This window comes from Heloderma suspectum, chromosome 17, assembly GCF_057233095.1.
Source record: "Heloderma suspectum isolate Gila_16-S chromosome 17, 16-S_ref, whole genome shotgun sequence".
NCBI lineage: Eukaryota > Metazoa > Chordata > Lepidosauria > Squamata > Helodermatidae > Heloderma > Heloderma suspectum.
The window spans coordinates 20590113-20603756 of record NC_139474.1 but is presented as its reverse complement, the minus strand read 5'-3'; the positions used below and the strand labels follow the sequence as shown (position 1 = coordinate 20603756).

Below are 13644 nucleotides of genomic sequence, written 5' to 3'. Positions count from 1 at the left end.
GGCTTGGCTGCCTTGTTTCTGTAGCACCTTCCCTGTAGTTTCTCCTAGAGGGAGGAAGCGTTCAACCTAAGATAACTTAGTCCATAGTTATCTCTCATATTTGTTCTGCTTTCTTTCTTCATTGCTTATCTGACTCTCTGCCCCGCCCCGCCCCGCCCCCCCCCCCCCGACAAGCAGCTATGCACGCACATCCCCCTTTCAACTCATAGTAACCTGGCTTGCAGCAGTTGTATCTTCTCCCCTGCCACCTTGAAACCCACACTTTGACTACCGTAGGAACCTCTCTTTTATTGAAATATATAAAAAGAAGGCTGTTAACCAGTGTGAAATATTTGATGGGCCCCCAACATCCCAAGAGAATCCTTCCTTGACAACTTACATCTTCCTGGCATACTTGCAATTAAGTTAGGTCAAGATTAATAACTTTCTACCCACCTAGATTGGTCTAAGTGCGCTTATGAGCAAACTGGCAAATTGTGATTAGTAGGGTGAGCATTTTTAAGCTGCTCTTCTTCCAGGGAACTTGGGGCAGCTTATGTGGTGTCAGCCTCCCTCCCACCCATTTTATCTCCGGAACAACCTTGTGAGGTAGACTAGGCTGAGGAACGTGACGTGGTCACCCAGGGAGGTTTGTAGCTGAATGAGGAAGTGAGCGCATGTCTCTCTATTCCGAGTCCAGTGGTATCTCTGCTGCATCACACTGGCTTATTATGCTTCTTTTATTTAAAATTTCTGTACCTTCTGTCATGTCAAATATATCCAGGTATATTCCAGCAATAAAACCATACTATAAATATATAAGTATACGACATAGCTAAAACATAACCAATGGCCATGATTTAAATATACCATTGTCATAGTCCTGGCTACTCATTAACAGATCTTGCACTTGGGGAATCCACAGTCCCTGGCAAGGGAAGCTAAATTCTGTGACCTGTATAAATTTGCCTAACTTCGCATGTTTCGTATACGTTTTCTGTCTTTTACCTAACTTATTTTGGTTTTGCTCCTCAAGGGGAGGGGCAGGGACTCTGGGAATCTTGGGCATCCCCTCCTTGAACTCCTTTTGGGTGTATCTTTACATCCATAACAGCTAGCAACTTGATTTCTTTCTTTTTTAAAAAAAGTTAATTGAGATTCCAGGAGGGTGCATTTTGCTCTTATTGTTTGTAAAGTGCTTAAAATCGCTAAGTACTTCACAAAGTTGTAAAACTAGGCCTCTGCCTTCCGCCTTGCCATCTAAAGTGGCATATTCTCTTACTTTGTGATTCTGCCCCACAGCACCTCACAAATCCCCATGATTTCACTTTTTCTCTTAATTACTGATCTTGGGTGGTGATCGTCTTGTTTCCTTCTCAGCTCCCCCCGCCCCAGTGTGTGTGTGTGTGTGTGTGTGTGTGTGTGTGTGTTATACATCATGCTAGGAAGCAGCAATTCTGTACGTTGTTCATGCTGTTGAAGTACCCAGAACACTCTGTATACTTCACCTCCTTAATCCTCTCCACAGTCCTGAATGTAAGGTAGGCCAGTATGGGTGGTTGCAAAGGGTGTGTGCTGAGGCCTGCAAAAGAACTGCGTGAATGGCGGGGTGCTTTTCCAGCATGAGTGGGCTGCGTGTGCTTGTGTACATATTTGCATGGTAACTCCAGGTGACAAAGAAGATGGGAGTGATGACTCTTGTCTCTCTCTTAGAAGCAGCCCCAGCCTCTTGCTGCCACCCCTGCATGACTCAGTGGCTGTGGGGCCCGGTTCAGACTTGCCTCTGTGTGTGCATTTTAAAAAATGAACAAAACCCCCCTTTGTTTTCTCATCCCCGTCGAAGCACCCGTGCTCTGTTTTCAGTTCCCCAGTTAGACACTTTGCGGGCAGAGCTTCCCAGGATTGCTTCCCTAATCATAGTCATAGAATAGTAGGGTTGGAAGGGGCCTTCAAGACCCTACAAGGGGTCCAACCCCCTGCTCAGTGCAGGAATCCAAGTCAGAGCATCCCTGACAGATGACGAGATCCCTGTCCAGTCTCGTCTTGAATGCCTCCAGTGTGGGAGAGTCCACCACCTCTCTAGGGGGACGATTGCTTAGCTCAGCACTGTCCCCAACCTGGTACCCTCCAGATGGGCTGGACTACAATTCCCACCATCCCCAGCCAGCATGCCGACTTACTTCATCTATATCCCCAGTTAATTTCAGAGTAGACCCCAGTGATGTCTTGACTTTGCCTGTCTCTGTCTAGCCGAGCCATCCCAAACCTGGCGTTTTGGACCGCAACTCCCATCATCGCTGACAGTTGGCCACACTTGCTAGAGCTGACGGGAGTTGGAGCCCAGCATCTCTGTCAAGTCGAGGAATGGTGGATCTAGCCCAATGGCCAGCAGGGCCCAAAGGAGACGGCCTATCCACCTTTGTATGTTCCTAGCATCTAGTCCTTGGTGGTAGACTGCACCTCTACACGGAGGTTCCATGGCTTTGTAAACACATCAGAAGTGCTGTGCTGGATTAGGCTGAAGGTCCAGGGTCCTGCTTCCCACAGCTTCCAGGGTGCTCATGAGCAAGGGCAAGAAGGCAGCAGCCCTCTCTTATGTCTTTCTGTCACCGAAGAACATAAGAAGAGCCATGCTGGATCAGACCAAGGGTCTATCTAGTCTAGTATTCTGTTCACACAGTGGCCAACCAGCGGTCAACCAGGAACCCACAAGCAGGGTATGAGCGCAACAGCACCCTCCTGCCCATGGTCCTCAGCAACTGGTGTACATAGGCTCACTGCCTCTGGTACTGGAGGTAGCCCATAGCCATCAGGACTAGTAACCATTGATAGCCTTCTTCAGGTATTTGTCCAACTTCCTTTTAAAGGCATCCAAGTTGGTGGCAATCACTACATCCTGTGGCAGCGAGTTCCATAGTGTAACTCTGCGCTGTGTGAAGACATCCTTCCTTTGATCTGTCCTGAATCTCCCACCAATCAGCTTCATAGGATGACTCCTTTGGGTTCTCGTATTTTGAGAGAGGGAGAAAAACGTCTCCCTATCCACATTCTCCACTCCATGCATAATTGTGTAGACCTCTCTCATGTCTCCCCTGACCCTCCTTTTTTCCAAGCTAAACAAGCCCAGCTGCTGTAACCTTCTCTCATAGGGGAGATGCTCCAGCCCCTTGATCATTCAAAGGTAGACTGCCTCTTAATATGGGAGTTCCGTATGGCCATCATGCCCACTGGTGCTCGGTAGACCTATGCTCCATGATTGTAGACTGCCCGTTTGTTTCTGGGCACAGTTCACAGCGCTCACTTTGACCTTTTAAAACCTCCAACAGCCTGCGATTGGGTCATGCCAAGTAACACCTCCAATATGTTCTTTCATATACTTTAAACCCTCATCTGCTGACACTGTACTCCAGGGTAGGCAACCTGTTGCCCTCCATGTGTTTTTGACTACAACTCCCGTCAGCCCCAGCCAGCATGGCCAACAGTGAGGGCGTCTGGGAACTGTAGCCCAAGACATCTAGGGAGCACCAGATTGCCTACCTCAGCAACTGTTCTGTGTCTCTGCTGTGTGAGGTTAGATGGCATCTGCTTGGAACAGGGCCTTCTCAGTAGCAGCACCCTCTCTCTAGAAACTCCTTGGCAAAAGAATGGGCGGCAGCTGGTAGGGGGAGCAATATAACGTATGAACTCATGCAGACAGGGCGGGAACAAGGAGGTATCTCAGTGGAGATACAGGTAGGGCTGAACAGTGAGGACTAGAAACTTGAGATTATCACAGAATGTGAGCAGGAGGAGGATTACGTTTGAGGATTTAAGGAGAGGTGTTAGCGACTGGACAAAACAGGGATGGAATGTGTTCAAGCTTCTGCTGTGTACAGAGCGCTTTGGGCAGAATGGAAAGCAGCCTTTGTTTATTTGAGGCTCCATCTGGGTCAGCCTGTGTGGAAGAGCCTAATCCCTACTTCTGTGCTGAGGGGGGCGGTGTGTGTGAGCGTGCGCGCGCGTTCATACTTAAAAGATGATGTTTGTGGGTGGGTGGGGGAGTGTTTTTCCCCAACTACAACATTCATTAAGTTAGACCTGGATTTGTGCTGGCTTGATGTGCGTAACCCTTTTTTCTCTCCCCCCCCCCCCCCCGCCCTCTTGTTCTTGTAAAGGAAGCAGCAGGAGAGCAATTTCTGGCCTCTGCCTTCAAATCTTTAAAACAATTTCTTAACGTGAAGCTGGAGGTGGGGCTGCGTGACATTGTGATGCCTAATGTACATATTTAAACAACTAACCAGAATTCCATGCTTAGTCTGTGGGGATGGGGGTGGGGGAATGGGTGTACAGTAAATCTGCAAAATGCTGAGCATGGGGGAAAAAAGCAATGCTGCATAATGGTAACCAGATGTCCACAGCTTATCCGGGGGCGGGGGGGTGCTTGCTTCCCAGACTGCGAGCCTCATCCAGTGTGTGACAATCTCGGAGGACTCCCTCATGCACTTACCCGAAAGGCGGCAGGGGCTGCTGGCTGGAGTGGCTTCAAAAAAAAGAAAAAGGGTTTGATAACTTCGTGAAGAAGGATTGTTCTGTTAACTGCTGTTTGTCTTGCTAACCGGGTCAAACCTCCCCAACCGGAAGCAGTCTAACTGCGTTGCTGATGTGGAGGACAGTTGGTCAGCGTCCATCACTTCTGCGTGCTCTTTCTGAACTTCCTGGCGGGGTGGCATCTGGGAAAAGAATGCTGGGCGAAACGGACATCCTGTTAAATGTGTAAAGCTGATGTTTTCGTTTCGCAGAATGCCGGTGTTTTGAGGACAGAAGTTGCTTTGAAATCTGACTTGGAGGCGCTGCTCTTTGTGGCCCATCTTGGGCCGCTGGGCAAGTGAGTGTGAGGGAGGGCCACCTGGGTGGAATAACCTCATGGGGGGAGAGTCCGCCAGGTTCCCCCCTTGGCTGTTTTTTATAAGGAGAAGCTGAAAACATTTTTATTTCACAGGCTGCTGCTTATAACTTCTGCGGCCGGGTTAAATGGATTCTTTACTTGGCTGCATCTAGATCAGGGCTGGTCATACTGCAGCCCTCTGCCTCATTTCCTGTGGCCCTCTGCATGCAAGCAGTTCAGACCTCTGGCAAAAATTATCTGTCCCTTCTGTGGCGGCCTGCAGGGCAGGATGATGGAGCCAGAGAGGGAATGGCAGTAAAAGAGAAGGGGCGGGGGGACCCGCTCTGAGCAAAAGGGCGGGGTAAAAATATTAACAAATTGGCTGGTGTTGGAAGGGTCCCCTGTAGGCTCCCTTGGGATTTCTGGGGACAGCATGCAAATGGTCATATCTTCAGCCTGTCCTGGTGTAACCTGGTGGTAAAGAGTATGAGCTCTGGGCTGGAATCCCTGTCCCCTTTTCTCTTGCTTTGTATTGAATGGGAGCTATGAATTCGGGTCCTGGTCTCCGGCTGGCTGTTTCCTTCCATCCAAAACTTGGGGATAAGGCTACCAGTCTACCCTACAGGGTTGGTATAAGGCAGGGTAAGGAACCTGGTGTCTTCTGGGGCGGGGTGGACTGCTGCTCCCATCAGCCCCAGCCACTTGGCATCATGGGAGTTGTACTCCAAAACATCTGTAGCGCACTGGGTTCCCTGCTCCTAGTGAAAGCGAGCATGTGTGTGGAACACCAGGGAAACCGCTGTCTAAATGCTATTTATTCTTACTAGTTATTTTTCTTTGTAATGGCAACTTGCTGGATGGCTTTGCTCAAGATGTGACTTGTCCTGCTAGGAAGGCATTTCTCTCTCTCTCTCTGATCCAGTTTTATTGACTGTTGGCCACAGGGTGGTTTTTTTGTTGTGAGAGTTGCCAGCATGACACGATGGGACTCTTGAGCCCAATCCAGCCCTCCGAAGAAGGCTGTGCCCCCCACCCCCCTCCCCATTGGCAAGGCGGAAGTCATTTCTGTGTTAATGGCACTTGCAGGCTGGGCAGTACTGCATGGCTCTCTAGGAATAGTTGTGCCAGGCTGGGTCTGTTGGTTTGGATCACTCACTTGAGTTGCCTAGAGAGAGCCTCTGCAGGGTTCTGTGGCAGATATCCATGTGGAAAGTACGCTGCGAAGGTAAGCTCTTCTGACGACCCGCTGCATTTCTGGGTCAGAGCCGTGGGCTGGACTGCAGCCTTGGGAGTGCCAGGAAGTTCTCTTCCTGAGCTAATTTTGGATTACCCGGACTCTTCAGAAAACAGCATCTCATCTCCTTTCTTTTAAGGGTGGGGGGGGCAGGGGGGAGATCACAGAGGCTGAGATTGCTTGGAAGCACGTGATGAAAGAAGCTAATCACATAAATTGCTCCACCACTGGCGGTTTAAGTCATACGTTAAGCAGATAAGCCAGGCCGGGGAGAGCGGGTGGGCTCATTCTTGAATAAACGGTGCCCTTAGATTTGTTGTTGTTCGATCGTGTCCGACTCTTCTTGACCCCATGGTCCATAGCACGCCAGGCCTTCCTGTCCTCCGCTCTCTCCTGGAGCGTGCTCAAGTTCATCTTCATTGCATCGGTGATGCTATCTAGACATCTCATCCTCTGCCGTCCCCTTCTCCTTTTGCCCTCAATCTTTCCCAGCATCAGGGTCTTTTCCAGAGAGTTTTCTCTTCGCATTAGGTGGCCAAAATATTGGAGCTTCAGCTTCAGTATCTGTCCTTCCAGTGAGCACTCAGGGTTGATTTCCTTTAGGATTGCCTGATTGGACCTCCTTGCAGTCCAGGGGACTCGTAAGAATCTTCTCCAGCACCACAGTTCGAAAGCATCGATTCTTCGGCGCTCAGCCTTCCTTATAGTCCAGCTCTCACAGCCATAAATTGCTACTGGGAAAACCATAGCTTTGATTAGATGGACCTTTGTCGGCAAGGTGATGTCTCTGCTTCTTACTATGCTGTCTAGGTTTGCCATAGCTTTCCTCCCAAGGAGCAAGTGTCTTTTAATTTCATGGCTACAGTCACCGTCTGTGGTGATCTTGGAGCCCAAGAAAGTAAAATCTGTCACTGCTTCCATTTCTTCCCCTTCTATATAACCGCCCAGAGAGCTTCGGCTATTGGGTGGTATAGAAATTAAATAAATAAATATGGCAGGAAGTGATGGGGCCTGATGCCATGATCTTCGTTTTTTTATTGTTGAGTTTCAAACAAGCTTTTGCACTCTCCCCTTTCACCCTCAACAAGAGGCTCTTTAGATCCTCTTCACTTTCTGCCATTGGGGTGGTATTGTCTGTTTATCTGAGGTTGTTGATAATTCCCCCGGCGATCTTAATTCCAACCTGTGATTCATCCAACCCGGCGTTTCTCATGATGTACTCTGTATATAAGTTAAATAAGCAGGGTGACAATATGCAGCCTTGTCGTACTCCTTTCCCAATTTTGAACCACTCGGTTGTTCCATGTCCGGTTCTTACTGTTGCTTCTTGGCCCTCGTACAGGTTTCTCAGGAGACAGGTAAGGTGGTCTGGTACTCCCATCTCTTGAAGAATTTGCCACAGTTTGTTGTGATCCACACAATCAAAGGCTTTAGCGTAGTCAATGAAGCAGAAATAGACGTCTTTCTGGAATTCTCTTGCTTTCTCCATGATCCAGCGAATGTTAGGGATTTGATCTCTAGTTCCTCTGCCTCTTCGGAACCCAGCTTGTACTTCCGGTAGTTCTCGGTTCGCATACTGCTGAAGCCTAGCTTGTAGGATTTTGAGCATCACCTTGCTGGCATGTGAAATGAGTGCAATTGTGCATAGTTTGAACACTCTTTGGCGTTGCCCTTCTTTGGAATTGGAATGTAAACTGACCTTTTCCAGTCTTGTGGCCACTGTTGAGTGTTCCAAATTTGTTGGCATATGGAGTGCAGCACTTTAACAGCATCATCTTTTAGGATTTTAAATAGTTCAGCTGGAATACTGTCATCTCGGCTAGCTTTGTTGTTAGTAATGCTTCCTAAGGCCATCTTGACTTCAGTGTCTAGGATGTCCGGCTCAAGTTCAGTGACCGTACTATCATGGCTATCAGGGACATTAAGATCTTTCCTGTATAGTTCTTCTGTGTATTCTTTCCACCTCTTCTTAATCTCATCTACTTCTGTTAGGTCCCTGCCTTTGTCCTTCATCATGCCTGTCTTTGCACAAAACGTTCCTTTGATATCTCCGCAGGGAGGCATTTAATTTCAGACCCCCGTGACCTGCCGGCATGGACCTCGCAGGCTGTAAATCCTCTTCTGTCTCACACTTATATTGGAGTTGTTATTGGCAGAAAGCTATTGTGTGAAAGCTTCCCTTTTAGGAAAGAGGGAGACTTATTTCTACTGCTGTGTGTGTGCATGCGTTCTTGTTTTAACCTTCAGATAAGGAGTTCGCATAGCTCCCTTGCTGTGGCTTTTAAATCGAATGTTGGCCGAAGGGCCCACTGATACTGGCTTGGCTCAGTTGCCAGCCCTTGTTGGGGGCTGCCACTGACAGTCTCCCCCTCCCCCAAGTCCTCTGCACATGTGAGAGGGCTTGGTAGAGGGGAGGCTCAGCTCTGGAGTGGGCAACGATTCACTGAGAACTCCGTGGAGGAGTCCGTGTGTGGCTGAGCCATCATCGCCAGTGCACTAGGACACTGGTTGCTCTGGCTGTGCACTTGTGTGCGCCCCGATCGTGAATGGAACTCTTCGTTCCCGCGGAGACCTTTTCGGTGCTGCATACGTCTCCATCCTTGTTAATTTGCATAATGAAATCTTATCTAAATTTTCTTCCATTCCACTTCAGTTATATTCAGTTCGCCCACCACATCTTGGAATGTGCCCTCTCTTGCTTCGTGTTTTCCTAAATTCTCATGCCAGCCCTATCCAGTGTTTTCCCCATTAGCTTTCCTTTCTATTATCCCGCTTTATGCGCCCTTCTCCAGTGCCGTATTTCAAGAACACCTCCATTTTTCCTTCCTTCCCTCTTTGCCTGTCTGTGCTTCACACCCGTATAGAACTTTGCTCTGTGTTTACATTTGCATACATGTATTTCCCACGCCTTTGATGCTTAGGTTTTAGCCCTTGACGATTCATCCTGTGTTTCTTGGCTTCCTGTCTCTTGACCTTCCCCAACCTGGTGCCCTCCACAACTCCCAGCATCCCCCTGTCAGCCGTGCAGGCTGGGGATGCTGGGAGTTGTAGTCTAAAACATCTGGAGGGCGCCAGGTTGGGGAAGGCTGATGTGCACATGCGCACACACAGTAAATTATTATGGTTTTTCGCTAACTATAACACGATCAATAAATAATAATAGAAATTGAGAGATACTTAAATTCAGCTTTCTAGATTTACACATTCTTTCATTTGCTCAGTTTGGTTCATACGTATGATCTATCTGTCTTCATTGCAGCTACATTGTGGCTCCCCATAGGTAAACACAGCACTTAACAGTGACCAAGAAGTAAAACCTTCCGTGTGTGTGGAATGGTATCTATTAGAAACCCAACACAGACTGAGCCAACCCTTAGACCTCAAGCGAAATCCATTAATGGTCTCTGTTCTTCCTAACCTCCCTTATGAAATGGGACAGTGCTGCTTGAGGGGAAAGGAGGTGGCTCATGTCACAAAGTTGGCATTGCGTCTGGGCACTGGCAGGGAAATGATGCAGTTACCACAAGGAAATCAAAACGAAGAGCCCCAAATACAAATCTGTTAAGCGCTTGCAGCAAGCGGAGACAGCTGTCAGCTGGTGTATTATTCCTGACCCAGTCCTGTAGAATTAATCCCTTTTAGGGCTCCTCTGCCTGGTAGAATCCTTGTTGTACAGGTTGGAGGGATTGGCTTTAGTGGGTAGCGGGGAGAGAGACAGGGTAGTTCTGGGATAGACACACTTTTGACAGGTTTTTTTTAAATGCTAATAATAGTACTAATAATTCCCAGGATAACATTTTTAGTCACTAACTTAAAATCTTAGGCGTTATTTACTTGCAACGGGCTGTTCTAGGACTGACTTGTCTTCAGGAGGCAGTGGGCATATGTAGCCTTTGCCCATGCAGTCACCTGAGTATCCCCAGTCCCTGCCCCTTCCTCACTCTTCCCAGGTTTCTGAGTAGCTGGGAAAGCTTTCAGTTTAAGCAAGTGGCCAGAGGTCACAAAAGAAGAGTTCTTTGTGCTGTGAAGAATTTTTAAGCCGCTTCTGCATGGTGTCGGGTTGTGAAGCCGCAAGCGGGTCTTGAACTGGTGAGCTGAGGGATGTTGGTGTATGCCACCAACCAGTTCTGGCCAAAGGAGGGAACTGCAGCAACCCAGAGCAAAGCAGGTGGTGCTTCCCAACCTCTGTTAAAGTGTAGAGGACTTGGGTTTCCATCCATTCATTTGACCACAGTGGCCTTCATAGACTGTGAAAGCAAATCCATGTTAGCCAGTCTTGTTTAAAAAAAAAATGGCGTGGGGGTGGAGCTGGTCACCTGTGGTGAATTGCAATTATTCTAGGTGACCAAGCAGAAGGGCATTAGTTTTTTTCTTTTTTTTCTTTTAGGCTACACGTGACTTACATGTTTATGTGGGCTGCAGTGTTAGTCATTCTGTGGCCTTATTCCTGGCTGTTTCACGTATCTGACCCACAAGAATATCTTTCAATCAGTAGTCTTAATTCTGATAGTGGAGCATGGAAAAGGGCTTTGTTTAGCTTTTTTTAAGCACCAAAATATGGACAGCCTGTTTGAGTGCAGGCACTCAATTCCCCCTTCTCCCTGCTTGTATTCCAGCTTTGAAGGAGCACAGACCCACCTTGGCTATGAGTGACTCTGCCGTGGACACGCCACAACCAGGGGAAGCATTGGCGGAGACGCCAGTTGCAGTGCCTCCCCAAGGAAATGGAGGGGCGACGACGGGCCTCGGGGTCATCACGGAAGGCATCAGTGAGCTGGCGGTCATTGACCCTGAGGTGGCCAAGAAAGCCTGCGAGGAGGTCCTGGAGAAGGTCAAGCTGATGCACTGCATCTCACCTGACGGATCCATCCTGTTGAGGGACGGTGGGGGGGTGGGGGGTGCCCGGCAGCCTGGTCAGGTGCTGCCGAATGGGGAGTGCTGTGAGATCAAATGCCTGGATGACCCACCTGACAAGATCCGGGAGGAGGACGAGCCTGTGGCCAACTCTGTGAAGAGTGCCCGGAGGCGCCAGAAGAACAACTCGGCCAAGCAGTCCTGGTTGCTGCGGCTCTTTGAGTCGAAGCTCTTCGACATCTCTATGGCCATCTCATACCTGTACAACTCAAAGGAGCCCGGCGTGCAGGCCTACATCGGGAACCGACTCTTCTACTTCCGGAACGAGGAGGTGGATTTCTACCTGCCGCAGCTGCTGAACATGTACATCCACATGGATGAGGACGTTGGGGATGCCATCAAGCCCTACATCGTCCACCGCTGCCGACAGAGCATCAACTTCTCCCTCCAGTGCGCCCTGCTGCTGGGAGCTTACTCCTCGGACATGCACATCTCCACCCAGCGCCACTCCCGCGGGACCAAGCTGCGCAAGCTTATCCTCTCGGACGAGCTCAAGCCGGCGCACCGGAAGAGGGAGCTGCCGTCCCTGAGCCCAGCACCTGACACAGGGCTCTCCCCATCCAAAAGGACTCACCAGAGGTCCAAATCAGACGCCACTGTCAGCATCAGCCTCAGCAGCAACCTGAAGCGGACGGCCAGCAACCCCAAAGTAGAGAATGACGATGAGGTAACGGGTGCGGGCAGCTGGGTGATTCTTGGCCACTTCTTTTCTGGGCTTTATAGAAGCAGGGTGTGTGCAGGGAATGAGGATGCCTTCCCGGGCTGTCTTCAGCAGTGTGTTGGGCATGTTTTTTGGGTCCAGATCCCACCCAACTATTATTTCTGGGATCTCCAATGTGGTGCCCCATGGATTCCTCTCTTGATGCCTGGCAGTTTCCCTTCCCCTCCTTATTTTTACTTTATCTCTTAATATTTTTTTTTAGTTACCCTCTTCTTTAAAAAAAATCTGGGAGGCTGGCATGTTGGAAACTGAAGTGCTCCTCTCCAGCACCATCTTTATTTGGGTTTCCGAAGAGTGGTTTTGTGTGTTGGAGCTCAGCCCCCACCTCTGCTTGGTACTCAGATTCTTGAGCAAGTTACTTTTCTTGTAGTCTCACCAGTTTGCCTTCTAGGAAATGAATGCCCTTTGACTGGCCATGGCAGCCGTTTTATTAATGGGCAAGCTCCACCCCCTTGTCAGCTGTTTTGTGAGAGCACCGAGCACACTCTTTGAAAATGTGCACACTGGCCCAAAAGGGTAGAGCATCATTTGTTTATAGTTTTATCTTTATGTGCTGCTGCCCTAAGCGGTTTATGGTTAAAAGCCACACAAGAGTACAATATATCAGGGAGATATAGATGGAGCTGTTTATGGTGGTTGATGACCTAGTCCAGGCTCTGGGCTTTTTCCTCCAGGGGGAGGGGAACAAAATGAACTTCTGGTTTGGGGCGGTATGGGGGACGATGCTAACTGATGGTAAAGATGACAGCTCCCCAGAAGATGTGGGAATCCTTGTGTTACCTGGCAATTGATGGCCGGCAGAGACACTGCCACAGCATCGTGGGCAACTGAGCCATGGCCTAGTCCCACCCACACGGTTGATAAAGTGTTGATGCTGTGTCTGCTCCTCAGCAAAATCTTGCTTCTCCCCTCTACCCCGAGGTGTCGAGGGCATGATTTCCTTTCAAAAAAAATTATCCACAGGAAGATCCGGAAAGGGAATGATAAAAGTAGAAATATTAATTTCCTTGACTGTCCTCCCCAAACTTGGTTATGGGTGTCTGCTGAGAGATAATACATCAGGTTAGCCCTCTACTCTGTGTGCTTGTGTGTGGGGATACACTCTCCCCTCCGCCCCAATTCCTCTTGTTTTCATGGAAGTGAACATATTCAGGAGTATTTTTATCAAGCTACGGTTATTATCTATTTACATATTGCAACTTTTATCATGCCTGTCTCCGAAGGAGCTCAGGGTGGGTGCATGGGTCCTCCTCCCCAGTTTTGCTCCCACAACAGCCCTGGCAGGTAGGCTAGGCTAAGAGATGGTGACCAGCCCAAGGTCTTCCTGGGAGCTTGAGATGACTCAGTAGGGATATAGAAACCAGGTCTCCTTAGTCCTCACCCAGCACTCACATTTTATTTATATATTTATTTATGTGGTTTGTTTATTTAAAATGGTTGTATGCCATCTTTCATCCAAAGGATTTCAGGGCAGCGGGCAGCAAATATATCACAATAAACAGTAACATGTACAATTAAAACCCTAACAATAAAATTAAGCTGCAACAACTTTAGCACACTGGAATCGTCTTATCTTGCCAATCCCCCCACAGTGCTACTGTGCTGTAGAAAGGCAGAGAGACCTTGATGGCTTTTCCCCCTCTAGGCCATGAGAAAATGACGTCTGGTCCTTCCCCAGGTACAGGTTTCTCACTGCACTTCCTACTCTTCCTCCCGTTCCCAAGCCAATGACTCATGCCGCTTGCCATCTCTAGTAAGGCAGGGTCTCTGTGTACCCTGTCAGAACTGGATTGACCCCTCTTGTGTCTGATGCTTGCGTACAGCGGTGGCCGGGGCTAAAGGGCCATTGAGGGCATGCTTTTGCAGGATTGCACTTGCTCTCTTTCATGTGTGTGTACGCGAACTCCCAGACTCTTGGTTGGTTTTGCTGTA

The 13644-nt window shown here is 48.9% G+C and overlaps 1 protein-coding gene across 2 annotated transcripts in view; it reads left to right on the top strand.

Annotated features, from left to right (window-relative positions):
• PI4KB (phosphatidylinositol 4-kinase beta) overlaps window positions 1-13644 on the top strand; it is a 49584-nt gene that overhangs the window by 3901 nt on the left and 32039 nt on the right. For both annotated transcript variants that reach the window (XM_084824024.1, XM_084824022.1), the window contains exon 3: window positions 10694-11658. In XM_084824024.1, the coding sequence (XP_084680150.1) occupies window positions 10723-11658 (936 nt within the window). In that variant the 5' untranslated portion in view covers window positions 10694-10722. The remainder of the gene's footprint in view (window positions 1-10693; window positions 11659-13644) is intronic.